The sequence below is a fragment of the Abrus precatorius genome, unplaced genomic scaffold, assembly GCF_003935025.1.
Source record: "Abrus precatorius isolate BTA unplaced genomic scaffold, Abrus_2018 Scaffold10, whole genome shotgun sequence".
NCBI classification, from domain to species: domain Eukaryota; kingdom Viridiplantae; phylum Streptophyta; class Magnoliopsida; order Fabales; family Fabaceae; genus Abrus; species Abrus precatorius.
Window position 1 is genome coordinate 8,775,663 of NW_020874292.1, and position 15,385 is coordinate 8,791,047.

The 15,385-nt window shown below is 32.7% G+C and overlaps 2 protein-coding genes across 5 annotated transcripts; one reads left to right on the plus strand and one right to left on the minus strand.

Moving 5' to 3' along the window:
* The first annotated feature begins 4,375 nt into the window (after nucleotides 1–4,375).
* LOC113852725 (transcriptional corepressor SEUSS-like) lies at nucleotides 4,376–12,500 on the plus strand. 4 transcript variants are annotated; one of them, XM_027483079.1, is made up of 11 exons: nucleotides 4,521–4,922; nucleotides 5,385–5,427; nucleotides 5,654–6,724; nucleotides 6,804–6,923; nucleotides 7,202–7,250; nucleotides 7,427–7,641; nucleotides 7,771–7,839; nucleotides 8,221–8,318; nucleotides 8,582–8,675; nucleotides 9,265–9,334; nucleotides 10,756–12,160. In XM_027483079.1, exons 3-11 carry the CDS (start codon nucleotides 5,684–5,686, stop codon nucleotides 11,724–11,726), a joined length of 2,727 nt encoding a protein of 908 aa, XP_027338880.1. In that variant the 5' UTR covers nucleotides 4,521–4,922; nucleotides 5,385–5,427; nucleotides 5,654–5,683; the 3' UTR covers nucleotides 11,727–12,160. The 4 variants fall into 4 exon arrangements, with proteins under 4 accessions (XP_027338877.1, XP_027338878.1, XP_027338880.1 ...); XM_027483076.1 differs by lacking the exon at nucleotides 5,385–5,427 and having other exon boundaries at nucleotides 4,376–4,922; nucleotides 10,756–12,500; XM_027483077.1 differs by having other exon boundaries at nucleotides 4,511–4,922; nucleotides 5,385–6,724; nucleotides 10,756–12,412.
* On the minus strand, nucleotides 12,352–13,845 carry LOC113852726 (thioredoxin 1-like). Its single transcript, XM_027483080.1, has 2 exons — nucleotides 13,527–13,845; nucleotides 12,352–12,702 (listed from the first exon to the last, which is right to left on the minus strand). Exons 1-2 carry the CDS (start codon nucleotides 13,750–13,752, stop codon nucleotides 12,383–12,385), a joined length of 546 nt encoding a protein of 181 aa, XP_027338881.1. The 5' UTR covers nucleotides 13,753–13,845; the 3' UTR covers nucleotides 12,352–12,382.
* Between the last annotated feature and the right edge of the window lie 1,540 nt (nucleotides 13,846–15,385).

The following is a 15,385-nucleotide window of genomic DNA, read 5'->3' on the forward strand; positions in this document are numbered from 1 at the left end:
TCTTTGCTCATCACCTTTACTATTGAAGAAACCTTAATAATAAATCATTCCTTTTATAATGTTACTCACTGTGTACAAAATAAAATGCAAGAATAAGATAATTTAAGAGTGCACCGCGTGGCTCAGATATTTAGATCAAGATGCAGTGATTATAAAGTTTGTGACTAAAGTAACATAAACCTTTGTTTGCTAAATTGTAATATAATGATGTCACAAATTACATTAGTCTTCAAGCCATCTATCATTTTTCTTACTAAAGTTATTTCACCGTTAGAAGTAAGGTTTATAATAATTAACTAAGATTCGAAATTAGATGGCAAAAACGAATGACCAACATCGATAATTATTCTTATTATAACAGAATATAAAGTTTCATTTCGTTAACAACTTTTTAGTAAATTGATTGGCAGCTTTAATTTCAATTTTGCGGGAGTTAAGGTCAATGCGTCGGAGTCAAGAAAAATCAACAATTTGCGCGTTTAAAGATGAAAGGGACAATTTTTTAAAAATTTAATTAAAATATATGTATACCCTTTTACTTTATAATTCAATTATAACCCGTTAAGTAATTAAAACTTATTAAATTAATAATTGTTTAAAAATTTATACATAAAATAATTAAAAAATTAATTTTGATATACTATGATTGTACACAAATTTATACTCTTAATTAATTAAAAATATTTTTAAATGAGACTGAAGGTAATTATTACAAAATTCAATAATTATAAATGATGTGGCAATTATGATTGAAATTTTAGTGTAGGTTTTTTTTTGGCATTATTAATGTATTTTTATTTTAGTTCAACTTTAAATTAATTGTCAATACAATTTTTTTTACGATGACATAAAAGAGACAATTACATAAATCCTTCTTAAATTACTGGTAAATATATCCAGACCATTTTTATACAGAAAATATTCCTTTCTCCCTTAGGTGTCTTGTTTTTTTGGTTATTTTTTAAATAACTTGTTTTGAGTATAGTATATCATGAAAATAGGAGAATATGAGTATTTTTTTAAAAGTATTAACCTGTAGAAGTGATATAGAAAATAAGAGATATATGCTTAATTTCTGAATTGGTTAGGATTTAAGTATATTTATTATTAACTTTAAAAGTGATTAACATAATTATTTTTCAACAAATGATAAATATTTTTTTACTAAGATTTTGCTAAATATATTATTGTGAAATTAAATATACAAGTTATTCCTCGCCTCTTTTGGAAGTTCAATACTCTTTACGGCTTATTTTCCAACATTGAAACCATAAAAAGTGCATGACTACTTATTTTCAAATATTAAAGTTCACTAAAAAAAATTACACACACACAAATATTAATGGTTTCATTTTGGAAAATCAAGGGACTTAATGGATTATTCTCTTTTAAATATAAATAATATTGTATTATTTGTATTTTCAAAAAATACAGATAGATTTGTTATAACTCGTTTAAATAACTAATCCTTTTAGTAAAAAAGATTGTGCATAAAAATATAAAAAAAACAAGGGAAACGTTTTAGTCATCAAATTTCAAATTATAAAATAATATTGGAGTGAAAATTAATGAAGTTTCACTAGTTTATTTTGATTTGAACTTAATAATATAAATTGCAATAAATAACGTGTTTTTGAATGACAACTTTTTTAAAAGTATTTATCTAAATATTTTAAGTCAATTAAATTTTACATTAATAAAATTTTATATATAAATTATGAGTATTAATTTTATATTTTTTTTACCTAAAATCTTATTTTCCATTCAAATTATTTGTAAATTGAGTTGATTAAATTCTATTATACTCAATCTAAAATAAAAATTCTCAAAATTATCTTTCTTTAAAATTAAATCACAAATCTTATAAAACACATACACATTTATCAAATTTTCATTAAATTTTTTATTTCCTCTTAAAAAATTTTATTTCATTAAAAACTGAAATATTAAAATAAAAAAATTTAAATTGAAAATACAAAATATAATTAAACCTTTTTTTAAAGATTTTTTTAAATAAATCTTAAAAGAATAATAAAAAATAATTCTAATCTTAAAAATATATTGAAAGAAAAATCCCCAAATTATGTTAATTTAATTAATTTAATAAAAGGTTTGTGAAGTTATTTCAAAGTTTTTTTTTCCCATTGTAATGTAGATATCTGTAGTATAAAAATAAATAATATATATATATATATATATATATTATTAATTTACTATCTCAATATACTTCTCTTGTACATTGAAATTGAGAAAAAATAATTTAAATATAGAAATTAAAAATATTATATAGTAAAATTTATAATTTTAAAGAAAATTACAAAATATAAGATTTAAAAGGTAATTTTTTTAATTCTAACAAATTAACTCATTTTATTTAAAAATCACTTAATGGTTATCAATCTGTTTTCAAAAACATCTAATAAATTTTTTTGAATACCCATTTTTCATATTTTTTTTATTTTATATTTTTATATATCATACTAAAAACCTCCTAAAATCATTGCGTAAAAAAGATAAAAAAAACATAATAAATCATTCAATAATAGAAGAGAACCATGGAAAAGATGTCGAGTTGTCCGCACCAACTTTTAACTATAAAATTTATAAGTTCAATTATATTCTATATAAAAGTAATATTCTTTGTAATAATTTCTTATAAAGTCGTATTTGTTAAAATTTAGTTTTTGCTTTCAATTCATATATATATATATATATATATATCAAGTGTTGAGCACGCATATATCTAGCTCATCATTCCTAAACATAGTTTAAATATTTGTAAAATAATTTCTTCTCTCACTTTCTCCCTCTAATCCTTCTCAAACTCACTCTTAATTTTGCCAAATCTTACTCATTATCTTCGTTGCTCTTCAATTCTCTTGCAAACATAATAGAAATGCAAAAGGGAATTCTTCCCATCAACAAAAACCCCTATTCCCGCACCTCACTACAACCCCATGAACCCCTAGCCCAAACCCAACCTCTCAAACTCGGCCGCAAGCTTTGAGAATCGTGATGAAAGAAAATTGATCCAATACAATTTCACGATTCTTCAAATGATTGAAAAAGGGAAAAACTTTATTGGGGGCAATTGCTGATAGAATAGCCTCTGAGCATTGTGTTGAACATGAAAAGATCTGGTTTTCGAATGAGTGAAAATGAAGGCTGCATAGTGGATATCTAATGCGGAAGCTGCGAGGAGTTTGCTGAGAGTGAAAGGAACGTGTTGTTGAAAAAGAAATGGTGTATGGTCTCACTTGAAAAAGGAAATGACATTGATTTTATTTCATTGTATAGTAATTTAAATCTCTAGTGGTCTCACTAGTAAAACATGAGACATTGAATTTCGGAATGGTGTATGATCCATTTAATAAGCCCTTGTTAATCCATCTATATGCAGCCTGGGTTAAATGATAGCCATCCCAGCTAACATATTGTGAAGGATCATCACAAGCAGAGATGTTAGTAAGAGGGTAAAGCACTTGAAGCCGATTTAGTTCAATTTGAAGCATTTCATTGTGGTATTCGAAAAACATGTGTAACCATTTCAAACAGCCAGCTTGGTCATACTCCTCTTCATCTATAGTTGCAAACCTTGTTAAATAGGTTGAATTGCATCCAAGTGGTAAACTTCCAAGAACCATAAATGTTACAGGCCCTAAATCAATCAACTCCTGCTTACAATAATAAACCAACCAAGCCATTCGCTTATAACTCAGAAGAGAGAAGAAATCACAAATCCTTAGTTTCTCAAAAGACTCTGCCAATATAGTGAGGTTGAGAAGTAATAGAGGGAGAAAGAGACAGACAATGAGTATGCTTAGGAACGAAATGAGGATCATGGTTCTAGTAGTTTTTTTTTTATAAATATTTAAAAATTTATTAATAAATTTTATTTTTAAATAAAAATATTAAAAAATTAAAAGATTAAATTAAATTTCTATTATCTGCCTCATCCTTTACATAAAAAAGTTGATGATATAAATTAAATTTTAATTTTTTAAATCATTTAAGAACTGAATTCTAATAATTCTTTTTATAAAAAATCATAAGAGAAAGTGCTATTTTTATAAAAAAATATATAATTAAAATTATATATAATTATAATATAATTTTAAATTTTTTTATTAATGTCAGTTCTTAAAAATAAAGATAAGTAATTAATAATAGTAAAATTTTATTAAAAATTATTTATTATATTTTATAATTTTAATATAATAATTAAGTATTTTTTATAAATTTTTTTATTTATAAATATTTAAATTTATTTTTAAAAACTGATGTTAACAAAAGTTTTTTTTTAAATAAAATATTTTAATAAACGCTGGACACTGAACACCTCGGCATGAAGTTACAGGATCCTGATCCGGTTAACACCTTCATAAAAAAAATGTCAGGTTAACTCCATAAATAAAAGGATAAACAAGGGACATATCAGTAACTACACAAAGCAGAGTATGCCAGAGATAATGATCCTGACATATACATCTATGGAATTGCATCATTCATCATGATGATGAATCATGGTAGACAGACATGGTGCATGTGCACTAGAGAGGCGCAACAGAGAGAAGTAGAGCGGATTTGACTTCAGTTCTTGAGAGAAAGAAGAAAGAGAATAGAAGCGAAAAGAAAGAACGAAAAGAATGAAGAAAATTCAATCGGATCCAATACAAACTTGACGTCCGCAATGACCCTCTTTCTTTCTCTCTCATCTCTTTCTCTCTCCCTCTCTAAAACACACACCATGACGCAGCAGTAGCAGCTACAGCAACACTTAGTTTCACTGAGATTAAAGACGATGTTGCTCATGCACTGAGAAAACCCTAGATACCCTTTGCTCGCATAGTCTTGGTGCCAATTCGGAACCCAACTTCAAAGTTCCAAGCTTTTCAACTCAATTTCTCAATTTTCAACTCTCGGTGAGTCATGGCAACTCTTAACGTAACACTTTGACGTTTTACCCTTTCGCCTCTGTTTCTTACTCTTTTTCCCTCAATTACCACACCCCATTTATCTCATTTCTAGCTTTGGATCGTTGATTTGCTTCAACTACGGCTCGATCGGCTGCTATTTTTGTCACCACTGTTTTTCACTTTGATAAATGTTACGTTTGCATCTTCTGATAATTTTCTTTTTCTCTTTCAATTCTGCTTGGACTTGTTTTAAAATAAATTAAAAAGTGTTAATTTTGAACTGATGCTTGGGGTTTTATTGATTTTGCTGTGAGATGCGTGTCTTAATTTGATAGAAGCTGTTTCTTTCTTAAAAGCAATTAATGTTCTTGAAATTTTAGAATCTTTTTTCTTCTTTTTATTGGTTTATTGGATATTATGGTGTGCACTGGTTGATGGGTTGGATCTGAGAAGTCATGTGTTGTACAGAGTTTCATGCGAAAGCCGTTTGGAGGTTGCTCATTTAAGGGAGGTAGCGCAATTGTAATGTTCAGAATCAAAGAATGTTTCATGGTTTGGTTTTTCTTTGGTCTATGGCTTGTGTTTGGTAAAACTGAACACCACATGCTTCTATTGGATCACAGTGAAGACTTTGGTCTTCGACTCTGGCTTGAGCGTTGTGCCTTGTATCTCACAAGCTGTTGTGTAATTGTAGTTTGTTGAAATCATGTTTTATGTAACTTAGTTGTTATGCTTAGGTAATTGCTTGAAGACTCTGATTCTTAAAGATGGTGCCTCCGGGGCCACCCACTCCCATTGGTGGTGCCCAGTCTGTTACACCCTCTCTTTTGAGATCAAATTCAGGAATGTTAGGAGCTCAAGGGGGTCCCATGCCTTCCCAGACATCTTTCCCTTCGCTTGTGTCACCGCGTACACAGTACAACAACATGAACATTCTAGGAAATATGTCTAATGTAACTTCGATACTGAATCAATCTTTCCCAAATGGAGTCCCGAATCCTGGGCTCTCTGGTCCAGGAAGTAGCCAGCGTGGAGGTATTGACGCTGGAGCTGAAGCAGATCCACTCTCCAACGTTGGCAATGGATTAAACTTTAATAATTCTTCGTCCACGTTTGTACAGTCAAACATAGTGAGTCCTGGTTCCTCTGGTCAAGGTCAGGCTCAACAATTTTCAAATCCTTCTAGTAATCAGCTCTTGCCAGAACAACAACATTCCCAGCCGCTTGAAACTCAAAATTTCCAACACAGTCAGCAGTCAATGCAGCAGTTCTCTTCTCCTCTGAATACACAGCAGCAGCATTTTCAAACAATTCGAGGAGGGATGGGTGGTATGGGACCAGTAAAGGTGGAGCCCCACGTAAACAACGATCAACTTGGACAGCAGCAGCAGTTGCAATCATTGAGGAATCTTGCTTCAGTGAAACTGGAACCACCACAGATGCAAACAATGAGAACTCTGGGACCAGTTAAAGTGGAGCCCCAGCATTCTGATCAACCATTATTTTTGCAGCAGCAACAGCAGCAGCAGCAACAACAGCAGCAACAATTCCTCCATATGTCAAGCCAGTCCTCTCAGGCTGCTGCCGCCCAGATCAATATTTTGCGCCATCATAGGCTTTTGCAGTTGCAGCAACAACACCAGCAGCAACAACTCTTGAAGGGAATGCCTCAACAACGGTCCCAACTACCACAACAATTTCAACAGCAGAATATGCCTGTAAGATCTCCTGTGAAACCAGTATATGAACCGGGGATGTGTGCTAGGCGGTTGACACATTACATGTATCAACAACAACATAGACCTGAAGTAAGAACCAAGCTATGTATTGACCTTATTCTATGTGTTAATATCATGTCTTATTAAGATGCAGTTTGATTTTATGTAGGACAACAATATTGACTTCTGGAGGAAGTTTGTTGCTGAGTATTTTGCTCCTAATGCCAAGAAGAAATGGTGTGTTTCTATGTATGGTAGTGGGAGACAAACAACTGGAGTTTTTCCTCAGGTCTGTTCCTAGAGAAAACCTTTAACTAATTCTGATACCTTGATACCCTAAGCCAAGTTCATAGCTTAGTAATTGAATGGTATGTTTGATTGTACCATGCCCAGTTATTAGCATCTTGATTTTGTTGTGGTTGCCATATTGTAATTTCTCAAGATTCAGTAACTATTGCCTTAAATGTTGCCATGAATTGTTAATGCTATTCAAGGAACCATATATAGTAGTTTCATTGATGCTAAAATCAGTTTAACCTAAAAGATGAATCCTTTAAATATTTTCAGGATGTATGGCACTGCGAAATATGTAATCGCAAACCAGGCCGTGGGTTTGGTAAGTTTTGTTTTTTGGGGTTATTTTTTCTGCATTTCCTTGTTCAGTCTATTTTTGGTTCTTTTGCCATTTGAATGCTGGCATCTTAATTTTTTGTCACATATATGTAAATGTGATTTGGTTGCAGTTGCACAAATCTCGTTCTGAATGGTCATTTTTTTGAAATTTTTTTCCAGAAGCAACTTTTGAGGTTCTTCCCAGGCTTTTCAAGATAAAGTATGAAAGTGGTACTTTGGAAGAACTACTTTATGTTGACATGCCCCGTGAATATCATAATTCCTCTGGTCAGATTGTTCTAGATTATGCAAAGGCAATACAAGAAAGTGTTTTTGACCAACTTCGTGTTGTTCGTGATGGTCAACTTCGAATAGTTTTCTCTCCAGACCTGAAGGTTACGCATAGAAATAATAACTTTTAAATTCTATACAAAAAATGCTTGTATATTATTATCATTGTTGACTTTCTCTTTGTATGAGGGAAAGATTAATTGACATTCTCTTGTTTGTTATTTCATTTGCAGATATGTTCTTGGGAATTTTGTGCCCGGCGCCATGAAGAGCTAATCCCCAGAAGATTGTTAATACCGCAGGTTGCTAATAGTTTCATTCTGAGAGGACTTTGTAATTATAATGATTAGGTTCTTCATCAATTAAATAGACAAGATATGTAGCTGATTGAATATTGATTACTAAACTAATTACTAAATATTGTCTGTTGATTTTTAGTCTTGATATTTGTTCTTTTTTTTTTCCCATGACTGTAGGTCTTAGTAAGTTTTGAGATTGTTATTCGGTTAGATATTTGCTAGGATCTATGGATTCCTTATTTTTGCTGCGGGTATTGTGATTAATATTTAATATTTTACCAGGAATGCTGGTTTGTTTGTACTGTAGAGATTTTAACAAGGCCGTGCATTGATATATTATACATTATGGTTATTATTTTTATATGTACTTATTATTATATACAGGTTAGTCAGCTTGGAACGGTTGCTCAAAAATACCAGGCTTTTACTCAAAATGCAACGCCCAATGTATCTGTTCCAGAGTTACAAAATAATTGCAATATGTAAGTCTGTTTTTCCAGTTATTCTTTACGTTAATTTCTGTGCCTTTTATTTATTATCTATTTTTGCCGTGTTTTACTGCCAAATCTGTGAAAATTCTGCTGATGCATAGGGCATGCCTTCTTTAAAACTTGAATATTATGTGTTCGTTGTCTTCTAACTTTTTTCCAAGACCATGGAATACTTATTTTCTTTTTGAATATAGATTTTACTTGGACGTCTCACCAAGCTTGTTAATATTTTAGCACTTATGCTTCTTCTCCAGGTTTGTTGCATCAGCCCGTCAGTTGGCTAAAGCCTTAGAAGTACCATTAGTTAATGATTTAGGATATACTAAGAGATATGTGCGCTGCCTACAGGTAGGGTTCCATTCTTAAGATATCATGTATATATTTTCAATATCTATTTTTAATCTAGTTACTTGTGGGCAAATATACATTAATTTCTTTTTAATGTTTGAAATTACAATTGGTTTCTTTTTCTGTAACTACTATGTTTCTTTTGTGGCACCATCATAATTCATAACCCTGCTTGTTGGAATGCTATTTTGTGAAATTTGTGAACAGAACACCCCATATAGCAAATAGCAATTATACTGGTTTCTGTTTATGTTTGTATTAGGATCTTCTCCTAAGAGAAGACTAGGGACCCAGTAATTGTGGGATGATTTTTTGTGGTGCCTTTTATATTTTGGTAAATAAATTGACTTCTGTATTTTTTGGGGGATTGGTTATCAAGGATTAATAAATCAAGAGATTTTGTCATTTGATCAAAAAGAGGGAAAAATTGGGTCTTTTTTTTGGCCAAAAATACTGTATTGGTAAAGAGTAAATGATAAATTTATCAGAAAAATTATATGTTTCATCTAGAGGATAATCTCAAACAAATTCTTTTGAGGAGGATACAGTGATTTAATATGACAAACTTAGTTTCTTGTTTATGTTGCAGATATCAGAAGTGGTAAATAGTATGAAAGACTTGATAGATTACAGCAGAGAAACAAGAACTGGACCTATGGGTAAGTTGGTAGTTTACTGGTTGATTCCTAATTTGAAGTGAAGATATGAATGAGTCTATAAATAATGTTTTATTAAAATGAGAGCAGCTGTTCCAATAAAGTGTTCCAATGATGTTTTACCCTTTCTAATTAAACAATGAGCATTATATAGAAATTGAGTCTTGATGCATTTAATTTCCTACTCTGCCTTTATATATTATAGTTGAAAATTGTTTTTGGATATCACTTTTTGTCTCAACATTATCCTTCTTCTTGGTTGATATTTGGAGACATTGCATCAACCTTTCTAATAAGCTATGCCTAGTAATGGAATCTATTCCAGATGCAGTTGCCTTTGATTGATGAAAGAAGGGACTTGAAGATACACAGATTGGTCTTGGATACTCAACTTGGTGTAATAATGTATTTTTAAAGGGTCTGTCAGTGGAGGACATTTTTTATGGAGGATTGATTGAAATTTCAATGAAGTGTATGGTTTGAAAGTTAGCCGAGATGGAATTATGTCTTGTTGAGCCTGCATGCAATTCATGCTTTTATAGTCTGGAGAGAGAGAAGTAAATTGCTTTGGTTACTTCACACAGTTATCAAGGAATAGCTAACTTCTGTATACTCTATCCAATTGATTTATGCCTAGTCACTGAAATTGCAGTGTGGTCCCTCATGGTGTTTTGCTCAGATGTTGTTGGCAAGATAATAACATGAAATGTTAAAGGGAATAAAGAGCAGGCAATTAGAGTTCATAATACCTCCACTTATGATGATTTATGTGTTGGAGGTTACCTATTAAGCTATTAAAACTTGAGAGTTGGGATTGTTATTTGGGAAGGAAGAGTTAAAGATCTTCAATTTTTTGTCAACTCCTTTTGTACCTCTCCTTCTGTTAGCTGTTTTACTTTGTTACTTAAATCCCGTTTCTGTAGTCTGGTATCAATGGCTTGGTACTTTCTAAGATTATGATATCCTCATGTCTATTTGGAGAGTCAAGGTTGTGTGATAAATCATTCATTTAATATTTGCGGATTAGGGAGGTTGGTAATGTGTATGTTTGAGGTCAAGATGCCAGTGTAGGAAGTTGCGTGATCTTCTTTGAGGAAATAAACTGTTCCATATTTTGCTTTTTGTGTTCCGAGTATGGAATCATTTTGGTCGCTTGACATTGTTTATATGGGCAACCAATTTTGCAGTGATTTCTCTCTTTCATATCTGTACCTAATTGGGAAAATGAGTTCTATCTTTTCTCTGTATAGTTCTGTAATGTTGTATCAGTTAACCAGAGGAAAGTTTAGGTCTTTGTGATATCTTATATGGTGGATTTTTTTCTTGTTATGAAGATTTTGCTTTCTTATGTTTATAATTGTTGCCAGCTGTTTAATCATGATAATGGAGGTAATGCAAATTCTTTTTTTTCTCCCCTCTCTCAGAGAGTCTAGCAAAATTCCCTCGGAGGACAAGTGGATCATCTGGACCTCGCAGTCAAGCACTACAGCATGAAGATCAATTACAACAGCAGCAGCGACAACAGCAAATGGTGGCCCATAACTCAAATGGTGACCAAACCTTGGCACAAGCTGCCATCATGCAAATTGGTTCTAGCAATGGTGTGGTTAGTGTAAATAACTCTGTCAACTCAGCATCCGCATCAACCACCACAAGCACTATTGTTGGACTTCTTCACCAGAACTCTATGAATTCTAGACAACAAAATTCAATGAACAATGCAAGCAGTCCATATGGAGGTAGTTCTGTTCAGATTCCATCCCCAGGTTCCTCCAGTACTATGCCCCAGGCGCAGCCAAACTCATCCCCTTTTCAACCACCAACACCATCCTCATCTAACAATGCTCCACAAACATCTCTCCCTGCTTTAACATCTGCCAATCACATGAGTACAACAAACTCGCCAGCTAATATTTCCCTGCAACAGCAGCAGTCATCTCTTTCTGGTGAAGCTGACCCTAGTGATACTCAGAGTTCAGTCCAGAAAATCATACAAGAGATGATGATGTCCTCCCAGATTAATGGCACAGGTGGAATGGTGGGTGTTGGTTCTCTTGGGAATGACGTGAAGAACGTAAATGGCATTCTGCCAGTGAGTGCCAATACAGGGATCAATGGTGGCAATGGCCTGGTGGGGAATGGTGCATTGAACAGTAATTCAGGTGTTGGGGTTGGTAGTTATGGCACAATAGGTCTTGGTCAATCCACTATGCCTAATGGCATCAGAGCTGCAATGGTAAATAATCCGCTTATGAATGGAAGGGGAGGAATGGCGTCTATTGCTCGGGATCAAGCTATGAATCATCATCAAGATTTGTCAAACCAACTACTTAGTGGGCTAGGGGCAGTAAATGGTTTTAATAATCTTCAATATGATTGGAAACCTTCTCCTTGAGAGCTTTTGTAGATGGTATGGATTTTGTGGTTCTTGACAGCTGCTCGTGCAGCATGAGCATGAGCAATTGTATTGCCTTAGGCCCTTGATGATGGCAGAATGCATTTGGGTTGGGTAGTGATAGGGCGTAGGCCACTGTGCCAATATACGATTTTATTTTTAAGAAATGAAAATTTGTTGGCTGGTTGTGTGGCTGAAGGGGCTGATTTTCCTTGTGAATTCAAGTGTAACTTTTTATATTAATTTTCTTATGAGCTTTCACAAACGCATCGGACCCATGAGGAAGGTGCCAAGTTTTGGGCTACGAAATGCAACTGGTTGTTGGGAGAATAGTTGGATATTTTCCCAAGCAATGATCAATTTGAAGTTTCTCTGCAGAAGGAACTAATCAACGTTCAACCATTGAATAAAGTCTGGTTATCCAATGTAATCTTTACAAAATGAAAAAAAAAAAAGACGAAAGATTAAAAGTGTTATTTGAAGTGACGAAACCATAGGATGGAAAAATTGTCCTTATAAACAGACTATCTTTTGGCTTGTAGGGCATGGAAAAGAATGGAGAATGAAATTTGCAATCTCACTTTTCTTATTTCTCCCATTCCACTCCTTTCGTTTATGGCATTCTAATGCGTGCCGTTTTCATAATTTTTCTGAGCTTATAAATCAACATATTTTTCCACTGTTGCGGATAGAGTAGACTTGGGAACTGCACCAATGACACTTTCTTTTTTCTCTCCATTCTTGAAGAACAGAACTGTTGGTATGCTTCTGATGCCATATTGTGTTGCTATGTTTGGACAATCATCTGTGTTAACCTTGTAGCATGCAATTTTTCCAGCATATTCTTTTGCTAACTCATCGATGACTGGTGCTATCATTCTGCATGGACCACACCATGGTGCCCAAAACTCTACCAGCACAGGAGTCTCACTTCCAATGACAAGGTTATTCCAGCTTGAGTCAGTCACTACTTTAACTGCCAGTTTCAGGATGTGTATTATTTCATCAGACGAGGCACTAAATAGAGGATCAAGTGACTATTTGGATCAACTTATTTGAAATAATTGCTTAATTTTGCCAATTTCGTGAGACAATTTTAAAAACAAGCAATAATTTTTTCTATTAAAAGTCATTTTCAAGCATGCACTAAGCGTGGTTAAAACTGCTAACTAAATGCATCCTATGTCTTATGGACAAAAAGATTGGGAAATTAGTACAAGGAAACGAGTGATTCTATACATCAATTTCAAGATGAAATTGGAAAATCAATCTGCTCATTCAAGAAAATACATAGGTGCAAAAATGTCTACACGAAATCTTGCACCACAATGACATTCCTGACTACGTGAAATTTTAACTTGATCTGGCACTCTTCCTAGAGCACCTGGCACTAAATTTATTTGAGTTTTGTCAACGTCAGTCTCTAAAATTAATTTTAAGCATATAATAGTTAAAGTTTTTTCTTGAAAAACGAAGCATTGTTATACATTTGCATTTTTAATGTAATTAATACTTCTTTCATCATAAAAACTTAGCACTTTAAGTCACTTAAAATCATAACATTTTCCTATAATTATATTGCAAAGTTAAGGTGCAAGTCCAGTCATAAAGCATGTTCTAGTGTAGTTTTTGAAACTAGATCATCCAGTTTAATACCTTCTGCATCTTCACTCCTTTTTAAGAGACACTGAAATTCATAATGAAGAGGTAAACTGGAAAACCATGTAAAAAACAGGTTTCTTAGTAGAATATAAAAAAAAAGGTACCAAGCAACTAGCAAAGTGGTGGATAATTAATAACCTTCATTTATTGCTTCCCGAGCATTGCAAATAAAACGAGATTTTCTGTGGGCACCACTGGTTGATAAAAGAGATGGGTATGATACTTTAGAGTTTAACATGGATTTCTTGAAACCTCTCTGAGTTCGGAAAACAAGCTTTTCCCTTGAGGTTAAAAAGATTGGAGAAAGACATTGGGGTCTGGCTGTGCCAACTGTGGTTACTCTTAAACAGTTCTCCAGGGCCATGCTGCTTTTGTGTAACTCAGTTAAACAAAATTGTGCGAAAATTGGACTCTAAAGGCTTTCAGGACTTGTGGATAAGCTCCGATTCTGTGTTGCTTTTCAATTTATTTGGTTTGATTATTATCTATATATGTGGATGTTATTACAAGATTGTGAGGTTCTAAGATGGCTCAAATTCATGTGGATATCATTTATGTTTTCATACCTTGCAACTTTTTTTCCCCACTAAAATGTACAAATCTTCCAAAATTCTTAAAACCTAAAACGGAGGTGTGCATTAACTACACAAAAGGATAGAGAAAGAGCTAAGAAGTAATTCCTTACCTAGTATTATTAATATTCTAGAAGATATCATAAATTTAGAAAATTGACTAGGTTTTCTAATTCTCATTTTCTTTTTGTTAATACTTTTAGCTTATCAAGTACCAAGCTTTCACATTTCAGTTCACCAATTTAGGCTATTGGGTATTAATTATATCTTATTTTTGTAAGGATTTAAGTTATTTACATTCCTCACATCTGATTGAAGATAACTATTATGTTTTCTTTTATTGTAAATATTATAATATAATAATGTTAGAAGTGTCAATTACTTATTTACTCACTCAAATGCAAATGAAATTGTTAATGAGCAATGAACATCCACAAAGCCACGAATATATAGCACTCTTTGATCACTATACGTTCCATCAGTATATGTATGTCATGCATATCAAGAACATAGACTCTACTTATTACTGTAGCATATCATCTACACTAACCAGACTTTCTTGAAACCTTGGGGTCTCTAATGAAGGCTTTGAGACAACAAATATTGTATTTGAAGAACAATTTTTCTGGATTTGTTCTCTGAAATTGCTGTATAATATTTTATTCATAATATGTAAAGGTTAACAAACCGAAGAAGATATATTTTGGATTTGCAGTTCTGTCCTTATGGAAAAAGAATTTCAGAATTATTCTCTTGATGAAAACAAATACTATGAGCCAAACGGGTTGGTAGTGACAGTAAATAAATGTGCAATGTCAAATATCTGATATATAGAAAATGTCCATTCGATTCAACTTTCTTCAAATGATTGTGACCAGACCACTACAAGGCATCATAAAGCTGGTGGTCCACTTAACATGTTAATAACTACATAACATGTAAATAACTAATCAATAGTTTGTTGCTATTAAATCTTAAGTAAGAAAGATTCTTACTCTCATTCCTGTTTATGAGAAACTCTCTTCTTGGGCAGACAAATCGGAAGTTGAAGAGCCTTATCTGTTTAATGATTGACAACCAATGTCCATGATCTTCTATAAATTGTCGATGGTGGACCAACATGATAATTTCATTTCATAATTTACAAAACATCTTTTTATTAAACAGTATACATGAAAGGCAAACGGAATATAAATTGATATAATTTAACGAGTGTTACAAAATGATCCATTAAATTGGCCTAAACCAACATGTCAACATGCATTATTGGACATATTTTTCCCAGCAAATTACTATTTGTTTGATGTGTGACACCACATTACCATGCCTGCCTGCCCTTCACGAACTGCAAATTATTCACAAGTTGCCTGCATACAAAAGACTGTTCACCATTCTTCCATTCCATCATGTGCATTCACGCATAGA

What these genes read in the sequence shown, in the direction of transcription:
- LOC113852726 (XM_027483080.1), bottom strand. Translation starts at nt 13,752, where the DNA reads ATGGCCCTGGAGAACTGTTTAAGAGTAACCACAGTTGGCACAGCCAGA. An exon ending in TCGGGAAGCAATAAATGAAG is followed by an intron (nt 12,703 to 13,526) that starts GTTATTAATTAT and finishes TGAAACTGGCAG; the next exon opens with TTAAAGTAGTGACTGACTCA.
- LOC113852725 (XM_027483076.1), top strand. Translation starts at nt 5,684, where the DNA reads ATGGTGCCTCCGGGGCCACCCACTCCCATTGGTGGTGCCCAGTCTGTT. An exon ending in GAAGATTGTTAATACCGCAG is followed by an intron (nt 7,840 to 8,220) that starts GTTGCTAATAGT and finishes TATTATATACAG; the next exon opens with GTTAGTCAGCTTGGAACGGT. An exon ending in GATATGTGCGCTGCCTACAG is followed by an intron (nt 8,676 to 9,264) that starts GTAGGGTTCCAT and finishes TTTATGTTGCAG; the next exon opens with ATATCAGAAGTGGTAAATAG.